Source organism: Ursus americanus, chromosome 3 (genome assembly GCF_024610735.1).
Source record: "Ursus americanus isolate L20-20 chromosome 3, mUrsAme1.1.p, whole genome shotgun sequence".
NCBI lineage: Eukaryota > Metazoa > Chordata > Mammalia > Carnivora > Ursidae > Ursus > Ursus americanus.
Window position 1 is genome coordinate 36,622,658 of NC_142129.1, and position 12,182 is coordinate 36,634,839.

At 38.5% G+C, this 12,182-nt stretch overlaps 1 protein-coding gene across 4 annotated transcripts in view; it reads left to right on the plus strand.

The window, feature by feature from the left end:
• The window catches only part of DOCK4 (dedicator of cytokinesis 4), a 409,713-nt gene that overhangs the window by 325,548 nt on the left and 71,983 nt on the right, over positions 1 to 12,182 (plus strand). For all 4 annotated transcript variants that reach the window (XM_045792824.2, XM_045792826.2, XM_045792825.2 and 1 more), the window contains 4 exons: positions 693 to 787; positions 9,278 to 9,353; positions 11,108 to 11,208; positions 11,612 to 11,670. In XM_045792824.2, coding sequence (XP_045648780.1) covers positions 693 to 787; positions 9,278 to 9,353; positions 11,108 to 11,208; positions 11,612 to 11,670 — 331 coding nt within the window. The remainder of the gene's footprint in view (positions 1 to 692; positions 788 to 9,277; positions 9,354 to 11,107; positions 11,209 to 11,611; positions 11,671 to 12,182) is intronic.

Here is a 12,182-nt window from a genome sequence, read left to right on the forward strand (position 1 = left end):
CAGGTGATCAATTTAAAGATATCATCTTAGTAAATACCACTGCCCTCTGGCATGGCATCTCTGTGAAGAATTCCTTGACACTGTCATAGCTACTAAGCACTCGCCACTCAGCACACATCCTTATCTGAGTGTCGTCTGCGTAGCACACTCAGACTCTAGAAGCCTGCGTGCATACCATTAATACTGCATCCTCACGATGGCCTCAAAGAAACTTGGCTGTTTGCATAAATGCTTTTTAATGAACATAACTTTCATTTTGACAGCTACTTATTAAAAGGAAGGACTGTTGATCATTCAATATGAAAAGTTCTGATGTTGAGGACACTATAGTAAAAGAAAGAGAATATATTTGCCTGCTAATCTTCAACTATCAGTCTTCCCCTTTATTTATAAAATCTAAGTGTTTAGAGCTTGTGAAGAGAGAAATGAAAGGTCATCTCCACCATGGATGAGAAAGAAAAGGAAAAGAGAACATTTGGGAAGGGTAGCAAGCCAGTTGGGTGTTGAGAATGGGAAGGGTGGGGATTCCTTCTCCAGGTGAACTATGGAAGCATGGCTTCTTTCTCTGTAGTTGCTCTGGAAATGGCAACAACAGTGCTGCGTGTGTGTGTGTGTGTGTGTGTGTGTGTGTGTGTGTGTGTGTGGACAGTTATAATAACTCAGTAAAATGGTCTGTTTCCTCCCTATCCAAGGATTTCCTGCTACAGATATTTACTGTGTTCCGAATATTGATACGCCCGGAGATGTTTCCAAAGGACTGGACTGTTATGCGCTTGGTGGCTAACAAGTAAGATGTTTAAGTTGATGATAACTTCAGCTCATTATATGGAGGAGAGAAGGTACAAAATGATTTTTCTAGCTTGATCTCTAGTTTGAAAGCTTCAAATCCTGGGATTCTTTTTCTTTGTCTCTGAATTAACTTGTGTCATTTATTAAAAATATTACTATTTGTTTTACACAGATGATATGTTAGCATAGTTAAAAAATCAAACACTGTAAGAAGAGCGTACGTTGAAAAATCTCCCTCCCAACCACTGTATTTATCTGTTACCCCCAGCCCATAGTTACCACTTTTATTAGCTTCTTGCATGACCTTCCAGTGTTCTTTTATACAGAGCCTGGAAGGTAGCATAATATATACACTATTTTGCACGTTGCTCTTTCACTTAAAAATCCTGGCAGTCTTTCCACATTAATATATAGAAAGCCCCTCATTCATTTGTGCTTCTTTTTTTTCTTTTATAGGCATATAATTTCTATTGAATTGGTGTACCATCATTTATTTATTTAACCGGCCCTGTTTCTGGACACTTGAGTCATTTCTAATCTTTCTGAATTCATTTTAACTCAGCAGGATACATTAGCATCTACCATGTGCTCAGCACTGGGAATAAGATATGACCCCTGAGCTGGACACATGACGATTGAAGTTCCTTTTATGCAGCCAAGGGATATGGCCAGTAGAGAGCTGAAAATAATGCTCTCGGCAAAATTTGGAACTAGAGAAGACATTTGGGGAGATATTGACATAAAGTTGAATCTCTGGAAGTTGGTAAAATTAGCTTGTATTAGGCATATCCAGGGGAAAAAAAATAAAAGATCTGAGTCAGTGCTTGAAGGAGTAGGAGCCAGAAAAGGAGATTAGGGGGCAGCCAGAATGGCAGGAGCCTTCCCAGAGAGTAAGTGTCATGGCAGTATCTGCTCTCACGCTTCCTGGCTCTGTCGTCTCAGGATGAAGGTGAAGTTCTTTAGGAAACTGGCCGATGTTTACTTCCACACTTGTACTTTACCCTGTTTCATAAGCATTCTTCTCCTTCAAGTCTACGTTTGCCTGCTTCTCCTTCCTCCTCTTGTCCAGCCCCAAACGCCCTCATATTCAGGATAAAGGTTGAATTCTCCAGGTATCTATCCATAGAGCCAAGACACCATATGTCCTCCCCAGATGCCAGGTACGATGGTGGCATCAGGAATATAGGGTTGGATTTTGATAAGATATGCCTAATATGGCTTCTGCTGCAGTATGCATTTATAGATGTGGAGGTGTTAAAGCGACGTGTTAAAAACTTGTGAAGTAACAAATAGTATAATATGGCATATTATATTTTACATAAGTACAGAAGCAGCTTTTCCATGTTCAAGACTAATTGAAACTCCTGAAATAGCTCTCTTTAGAATTTAGCATATTTAGTTTGATATCTGTGAGTAGAATCAAATATCTTTTCATCTGGGTGTCTAGATGCCACAGATTTAAGGGGAGCTATTGGTCATGAATCTGGCCTTATTACCAAAGATCTAACATTCTGGGTACCTTCAGAGGGCTATGATGGGGTCCAGGGAGGCAGCTGGGAAGAGGTCCAGGCTGCTGACATCATCATCACATAACATCATCATGTGGTCATTATGCCTGCCCTGTGTGCAGAGGGATATTTTGGCTTGAATTAGAATATTCAATGGCAAAAATGTAAACCAAAAATAAATTTGACATTTTGTTCCTTATGCACACAGGCTCTGCTTAAGCTTCCTGAAAACCGTGACCACAATGTGCCTTTTTAAAATTAAACACCATCTCTCTACCTAAAAATCTCTACTCCATTTATGAAGATTCATGGTCCCACAAATGGGTAATAGACTTAGAAGTATAGATTCTGCTTTTGAGTAAACACATGATGTTCAAGATTTTTATCTACAGTGTTAACCAAACAGGAGCATGGGTTAGTTTAAGATGAGTGCTGTGTAATACATTTAAACAGAACGTACTCCCAAAGCAAATCCAAGAAAAAGGCCATCACCTTTGTTAAATGCAGTGACATCATGCTCTCGCCGCTCAAGTCGGTGCTGAAAAGAAACGGGCACTGTTTTCCACTGGCGATGGCAAGTCCGACCTAATTTGGAGAGAGGTCTCCAGGGTCTGGTAGAGAACACCTGCCAAGTTGGAACAGACACTGCTCTCTGCTGTTGTGCTCCCTGCTCTCCTCCCCATGCAACCACCCTAGCCATTTCCCATTCAAATTAGGAAATCATATGAGATTTTTCTTGCCTTAGGAATGCAGTATATTCCAGAAATAAGCCTTCAATGATTTCTGCTCTATCCATAAAAAATATTAGCCACTATAATATTAGTAGAAAAGTAAACTTCTGAAAGATGTTAAAGATATTGAAATATGTTAAAGAGCAGGGGCACCTGGGTAGCTCGGTTGGTTGAGCATCCAACTCCTGACTTTGGCTCAGGTCGTAGTCTTGGGGTCATAGGATCAAGCCCTGCCTGGGCTCTGTGCTCAGCAGGGAGCCTGCTTCTCTCTCCCCCTTCCACTCCCCTCCCTACACTTGTGCGTGTGCGCACGCACTCTCAGTCTCTTGCTCTCTCGCTCTCAAATAAATAAAATCTTTTTAAAAATGTTAACATACATTGGGAAGAAAAACATACCACTTTGCTAAACTATGTAGAAACGGGTTGCAGGAGCCAGATCCACGTCTCTCAAGTTGACCACCTTTCTTCCATGGTGCTAAGTTTCTTAGACAAATATTTAATCAGGACCCCTCAAAGAGGCATTTCTACTCAAATTCCTTCTTTTACTACCCACTATGTACTTAATATGTGTCAAATTGATAGTAACTACCTGAGAAGTCACCACTGCCCTATCCTTGAACTCGGCTGAATAGCTCATCCCTCAAAATATGTATTCTTTGATGTGTTGGTCCTTACTTCCTGTGTTTTCAAGTAAGTTAAATGCCTTCAACTTTTATCTATAAACTATGTTGTCCCAAATTCTGTAGCCTCCCTGCTTTATGTGAAGTCCTACCAAAAGCTGTGACCAGACACGGTGATTAGTATGGTCTTGTGTTTATTTCCACCTGAATGTCTAATATCGGGTGACACGGTAAGTGTGTCCAGCCTGACGTGTGCAAGGATGAGACATGTGTCTCTCTTGCTTGTGTGCAAAGCTATACTGTGCCCGCTGTTAAGTTCTTGGTAGATGTTTCTGATGAGAACAACTGCTCAATTTGAGAAAGAAGGAACATAAGGGAGATGAAAATTAAGTACCAAAAATACAGGACACTTTGAGACAAGCTTCTCTCCACCCCCTTCCCATACACATTGCAAAATATAGTACAAAAATAAAGTCACAGCTTTATACATTTTCAAAGAGATAAATCTTATAACAGACTTGCTTACTGAGGAAAGTAAAACCTTCTGGCCTTACAGTTGAAATTTCAGGCCCTTATTTTGTTTATCTTGTTGGCTTCAAACATAATATACATTTTTCTCACCAAACACTGAATTATTTAGTTGACTATTATCTTCAACTAATTTAGCTTTTAAATGAGATCAGTGTAGCAAAGAGGGGATTTATGGAACTAAAGATTCTTAGGGAAGGTCATTCATTCATTTACTGACCCATGCATCCAACAAATCTTTTTCAGTGCCTAAAGTATAAAATAAATGTTATAAAAATAGAGCATGGTTCTTTGAAGATGTTTATGAGAAGAACTTTGTTCTGAACTGGGATTGGAAGGCCCTTTCATTAGGAAGTAAAACTTGAGCTGAAAGCCAAAACAGGAGTTAACAGGCAGACAGCAAAGGAAGAATGTTCTTATTAGCAGAAATAGCTTATACAAAGGCCCTGTGGTCAGAGTGAATACGGCACATTCAAGGAACTGAAAGACTGTTAGCGTGGCTGGAACATGAGGAGAGAAGGAACCAGTAATGATGAGGTTAGAATAAGAAGACAGGGTCCAAATATTAGGGAATAGAGAAACATTAAGAGAAACCAAAAAGGGACACCTGGGTGGCTCAGTTGGCTAAGCGTCTGCCTTTGGCTCAGGTCATGATCTCAGAGTCCTGGGATTGAGTATCACATGGGGCTCCCTGCTCAGCTGGGAATCTGCTTCTCCCTCTCCCTCTGCCCCTCCCCTGACTCATGCACGCGGACACTCTCTCTCTCTCTCAAATAAAATATAAAAAAAAAGAGAGAGAGAGGGGCGCCTGGGTGGCTCAGTCGTTAAGCGTCTGCCTTCGGCTCAGGTCATGATCCCAGGGTCCTGGGATCGAGCCCCACATCAGGCTCCCTGCTCAGCAGGAAGCCTGTTTCTCCCTCTCTCACTGCCTGCCACTCCCCCTGCTTGTGTTCCCTCTCTTTCTGTCTCTCTCTCTGTCAAATAAATAAATAAAATCTTTAAAAAAAAAAAAAAAAAGAGAGAGAGAGAGAAACCAAGAAGGACCAGTTAGAATCTTAATAAAGCAGTCCAGCTAAGATGCTGATGGCTTGAACAGGTAGATGGCAGTGAAGGTAGTAAGATCGATTTTGAGATCAAGATAACATAACTTGCAGATGACTGGATGTGGGTGACCGAGAAAAAATGGAAGATGGCCTTTAGAATTTTGGCCTGAACAGAAGGATGAATGGTGGTGCCCTTCACTTTGGTGGGGAAATACTGAGAGGAGCAGCTTTGGGGATGGGGAAGGTGAAGAATCTTAGGCGAACAAAAGTTTGAGATGCTCTTAGATATCCCAGTGGAAACATGGAAGAGGAAGCCACACCGATTTATGTGGAGCAGAGGGAAGAGATTAGGGCTAGAGATGGGCAGTGAGGGTCACCAGCATGTGGATGATATTTGAAGCCATGGTCCCGAATGAGAGCACCTGGAAGAGAGTAGATTAAAATGAAAAAAATAGGACTGGGCTGTAGAGCATGCTGCCATTTTAAAGGTCAGGACATGGAGAAACAGCTAGCAAAAGAGACTGAAAAGGAGCAGTCCATGATTTAAGATGAGAACCAGCAGAGTATAATGTCTAATGCATTAGAATCATCTGGTTGGGCCCCATCTGGAACTCACCAAGCCATCGGTGGTGGTAAAGCCCTGAAGTCTTAAGAATCCTCCAGGTGATTTTGTCATGCACGGTAAAGTTTGAGGACCACTAGCTTAGATCAGTTCCCTTGATGGCCTTCCAGGATTTTCATCTGCCCCAAGTGTCATTGTGTTGATTTCTTCTGCCCCTATTAACCCACCAGGTTGTAGGAAAGTTGTTGTCCTCCATAATTAGAATTCCCTAGATTTTCAGTGTGTAAACATTAGTCTTGTTGATACCCAGTTTATCCACAAAGGTGCTTCTCCCAGTCCAGGTATAATTTGTGGAGGTGGGCTTTTGCTTAAGCACGTTATCAGGCCAAAGTAGTTTATGACAGACAAATTAGAATAGATGAGATTACTAGAGCAGGGAGATAGCATTGCTTCAAAAATACTTTCTAAATGCCAGAATGAGGTGGCAGCTGAAAATCTTGAAGCAATAACTTTGATTTCCTGTGCACCAGTTCCTTTTTTATGTGTAAATTTTGTCATGCTGTGCCCGTAGATGAAGCTTCTCAGAAGTCATCCTTGTGTCTACACTTCTGTGGCAGATATCAGTCATTTGACCATTTATAGTAACAGATTGCAAACCTTTCTTGGCTATTGAAGTGGAGTGCTGAGATTTGAAACGTCCTCACATTCAGAAACTGAGTCATGAGTCAAAGAATAAAACCAAAGGAGCCACCTGGTTTTGGAAAAATTGGGACAAGTAAAGAAAGATCCCTAAACATCACAGGTATCAGCTACAGCGAAGGAACAATGAAGTGTAAATGCCTTTAGCTGGCGTGGAGACCTGTGTGCCAGGATACTGACTCGGGGCTGAATTACCGTAAAAAGCTCTGAGAGCTGCCTCCGTGACTTGGGCTGAATGTTGTAAGCATAAATGCAAAGCATTTGAAGTAGACTCATTTTAGGTCTTTCTAGTTCTGAGAAGTCTTATTTTTGGAGGTCTTACCTCTCAGCATATCAAACATATGGTTTAATATGGAGGGCTCACTGGCTGACAATAAGGCCACAGGGGGGCTGCATGTTGTCCACCAGCACAGTTCAGGAATCTGTGGATTTTGTTTGTGCGTTTGGGACCCAGCCTATAAATAACAAATGGGTCATCTTGGCTGTGGAATAACCTTCTTACTTGGAAGGTTGAATGTGTTGGCTGTTTTCCAGGACATTCGGCCCAAGAGTCTAAATCCCAGATATGTCATGTTTCACTAGCCCTGGACGCTCTTGTTTCTGAACAGCAATCCATGCTACAGTTATGGGCCAGAAGGTGGTTTTTTTATGGGAAATTCAGGTGTGGTGGGACGGTGTGTATATCTCCATTGAATACCAAAGCAGAACGTTTGTGCTTAGAACCACGTTAAGGATGAACCACTTCCTTGCATAATATCATCCCATTTTCTGATGACTAAGCCTTAGTTTCATAATTTTAAGTTTTAGATGAACTATCTTGGGAATTTTAATGATTTCTTGATTTTGCTAGTGCCTATGGAAAATTGCCACTTTATACTGTTATTTGCAGGTGATTTATCTCTTTAATAGGATATTCACTGATGACATCTGCTGTTTGAGGGGGCTGGAGACACCTCAGGACTTTTCATTTTCAGAGGCTTTGCTTATACTTAACTTTCACAGTAAGATTCATTGAAAGATGTAACTGACATATATGAAGTGTACGTGCTTACTCATCATGGTGCAGCAGGTGCCCGAGAAATGGTGGTTTTCTTCTCTTTCCCTTTCTTTACCTTGAGCTATTCTCATTCAACCATCCAACCCCTTGGTCTCATTAATATTCTTCTATCCCAGGAGAAGGCTATCATAGTGAGTTTTCCAGGAGATAACAATAATGAACCTTTACGTCCTTCGAAGTCTATAAATATTCTTCTAATTAGTAAATATCCCTCTAGTCCAGGTTTTACCAATAGGATAATCAAGATGTGAAGTTGGTGGGATGTTTTGTGTCATTTTGTTTTATTTGCAGTCATAGAACTGTACCCCTAGATTCCAAATCCTGTGTTGAGAACTAGAGTCTCATCACATCACAAACACTTCATCGGGCCTGCATCTCAGCAAAGGCCAAGGAGGTTTTGAGTATCAACCATACATATGTATGTGTGTGTGTGTGTGTGTGTGTGTATATATATATATATATATATATACCATGAGTTTATAGTATTTTGAGGAATGGCCTGTGTTGTTTCAGTGTAATGCTGTCTGTAATATTAAATGAACCAACTAGCTATGCATTCAGTTTTGGATGTCAGTTCCTTGTTGCAAAAAGGAGCAGGTTTTGAACAAATTGTATAACTCTAGGATTAACCAAGAATGCTCCCCAAGTCCTTCTCTTTTAATCTCCGTAGCAAGCTACACATGGCTGCATATGTCCCCTTGTGAGGCTTTTCCTAGTTTCTCCAGCCCTGAGATGCCCCATCCCCTGAATTTCCTTCACACCCACTGGCAGTTTCACTCAGCTCAGTGCTGGGTTATAGACAATTTCACAGTGTGTAATTGTTTCTTTAGAGGCATTCTGTCAACGGGGGAGAGGGAGTCTGCCTTCCATAGCTCTTGCGTGCCCCCTAATACCTTAAACGGGAGAACAGAGAGAAGACCTCAAATAAATACTCAATATATTCTATCATTTTATCCATTTCATCTTTGGGCTCCATTTCTTTTTCTGGTTTTTTTTTTTTTTTTGAAGTGTGGCTTTCTTCCATGTTAATCAAATATGGAATATTATATTTGGATTAATCATTTTGCTTTGTTCAGAAATTAATAAAAGCATTACAAAACATCAAGAGATTAATATATATCTGAGTCATATGAATTCATAGATCTGGGTATCATTTTACAAAGAAACCAACTTCAATGATTATTTTCGTTCTTTTTTTTTTTTTTTTGGCCTGGTGTCCCTTTTTTCTGTTTCAAATATGAATTATCTAATATTGTTCCACATTGGGGGCACCTGGCTGGCTCAGTTGGTAAAACATGTGACTCAGGATCTGGAGGTCATGAGTTCAAGCCCCATGTTGGACGTACAGATTACTTTAAGGAAATTTTAAAAAGTTAGCACATGGTATTCAAATAATATTGTTCCACATGCTTCCCAAAGGTTTTCTTTTCTTTTTTTTTTTTTTTTAAGTTTTTATTTATTTATTTATTTATTTGGGGACAATGGGTGGGGGAGCAGAAGGGGAGGGAAAAGGAGAGGGAAAGAGTCCCAAGCTGACCCCATGTCTGACCTGGGGCTTGATCTCAGGACTTTGAGATCATGACCTGAGAAGAAACCAAAAGTTCGTCATTTACTGACTAAGCCACCCAGGTGCTCCCTGAAGGTTTTCTTTTACCTTGTTTTTTATTCTTATCTAATAAATGATTTTCACTAATGCAAAGATTCTAACTTAAAATGTTCTTTTTTTTTTTTTATCACTAGCGTTATTATTACAACAGTCCTATACCTGTCTGATGCACTTCGTAAGAACTTCTTAAATGAAAACTTTGATTATAAGGTAAGTATCCATCTGGATGACTATTCTGCCTGAGCGGAAATCTTTTACCTTACACTTGAGAAACGTACCTAACGTACTTTCTTTCTCTTAATAATAGGAGAACATATTTATTCCACCTACCCTAAATTAATCTTGGGCTATATTAGTTTTCATGATGAATAATATTAGACGTTTTCATTATATTTGTGAACAAGTTAGGGCTATAATCATGCTTATCAAGCTAGTGGAAATCATAATGCTTAAGAGGAGGTAGTTCCTTGTTGTTACTATAAATTTTCATTCTTTCTTGTACTGTCCTCGTGTGACAAAGGGAACGTAGAACATAGGTTTTTAAGACATTTTTTAAAACAGAGTTTATATGAAGAAAATGTTTACAAAGTAAATGCTTCAGTTCCTTTACTGCTCCATCATCACATTTTTTAGAATAAATTAATGAAAAGAAACAAAATGAAAGATTGGTAAAATTCTTTAAGGCAGAACTTTCTGTACATCTATAATATAATTTGATGTGCCTAAGAGTTCTTGGGATACTATTTTTTAAATGGAAAATGATAAATGGTAAGCAAAGATGGGCAGTGCCTTTTTAGCTTCCCTTCTTAATGATGTTTTCGGGTTTTGGCATCTTTGTTGCTTATTCTTTTTAAATAACATTTTTCATATTCAACATTGAATAAACTGTCCCTATTGGATAACTAGAAAATACAAAAAAGCACAAATGAGTAAAAGCCAATGGAATTTAAAGGTTACATACTATGTCTTTATATCACACCATATAATAATAATAAATATATGAAAATTTCATAATCACAACTCTACTTTTTAATATTCAGTTGTTTCTGCTATTTTATTCTCATAAATTACTCTTTCTATGTGCCTTCTTACAAAATGAAACTTGACATATATGCTTAATTATGTTTTGGTTAAATATTTCTAAGTGGAATTATTGAGTTAAGGGCCATACCAATTATATTTGATGTCCTATATGTACACCAACCTGAAAGTATTGACTAAAATTCATATTTTGTGAAGTATCTGTTCTTGACTTTTGTTCATTATTTTGCTTGATCTTACATTTTTTGTTTGCAAGAGCTCTTTATATATAAATGATATTAATTCTTCAGTGTTTCTCCTTATTATTTCTAATTTTACTTGGTGTCCGTGAAGAAGTAGTTTCCATCCATTATGTCATGTTTTTGGTTAAGTTTATTTCTGGGAATTTTATTCTGATCTCTTTCTGGTGCTGTTTTTGGTATAAGAAACCTTAAACTCAAAAGATTTGTCTGGGCAGGGAATTTTTATATACTGTCTGAATTTAAAGCAATTAGCATATCCAGAAACGTGTATGCCTTTTTTTTTTTTAATTCTCCATTAAAAGGAGTTCCAAAAATGAATTCTCACAGGAACAAAATAACCCAACTTATACCTCCGCTTCCATGGAGATACTCAGACGTAAGAGAAACAAAACATCTAACATATACCAGAGAGCACTGAAGCAGTATACAAATAGATAGTATTTATTTGTTTTCCTTCTTTGTTACAGCAGATTTCAAACATATGTAAAAGCAGAGAGAATAGTGGGAGGAACCCCCATGTACCCACCCAGATTCGACTATTATCCACACAGGGCCTATCTTACTTCAACTGAACCCCCATTCCCCTTACCCCTTTTGAAGCAAATCCAAGATACCATGTCACTTAATCTGTAAATATTTTTTGTAACGCTATAGCATTTAAATATTTTATTCTCGTTTCAGATTTGGGATTCCTACTTTTACCTTGCGGTCATTTTTATAAACCAGTTGTGTCTGCAGTTAGAGATGTTCACACCTTCCAAAAAGAAAAAGGTGTTAGAAAAGTAAGTGTATAATTGGGTGGGGATATGAGGCAAATGAAATGTTGTGCCTTTAACAGGGTGTTTATTCAAAAGATTCGTAAATCAGATGTCCATAACCAGAAATGACAATGGAGAGGCAATGAGCAAGAGGACAAGAAGCAATCTTTTCTGGAAATTTTGAACTTAGGCTTTTTTGATTGGGGGGGTGCTCCGTCTTTCAGGAATCAATATATTATAGAAGCAAATAAATTAGAGAACAAATCTGTTTTATTAGAGGATTTATACAAGGACTTGCATTAGAAGCATCAAGACATCTACATTAAACATCTTTAATACAAACATAGTGTCTTTTAATTCAGAAGAGGCACAAATACTTCTTTGTTTTGAAGGATCTGTATCAGGTTTGCTTTTTGTTTTATTTCAGGTATGGTGACATGCGTGTCACAATGGGTTGTGAAATTTTCAGCATGTGGCAAAACTTAGGTAAGTGATGGAAAGAGAAGCCACCTCCATTGTACAGTTTATCACTGTACTTTTAAGTGTATAAATGAAGAAGGTAATTTACTAGTGAAAGTGTTTGAAACCAAATGTTTAAATCAGTAAAGTCATCCATAGAAAGTAATTGGTATTTTGGCATTGAATGTGGTCATAACTAATTTTTTTAATTGGTATCTGTCTGAAAAATTGCCTTACCTTTGTGTGTTTCATTATTAATGAGTGATAAATTTTATAATCTAGCATTGCCCCAGTAATACACACGTTTTTAGCCATGAGCTAACCTTTCATAATTTGGGATTGTAACAACTCAAAATTTCTAGAACTCTGAAGTGAGTCTATGAATCATAACAGATTTAGAATTAACTTCATGAAACATTACCTTGTGCACCAGTACTCTTAAAAACACCACGGACCTATATCATAAAGAGTATAGACAAAGGATTCTAAACCTCTGCAGTTGCTAAGAAACTACTAGATTCAATTTTGTTAATCCGACA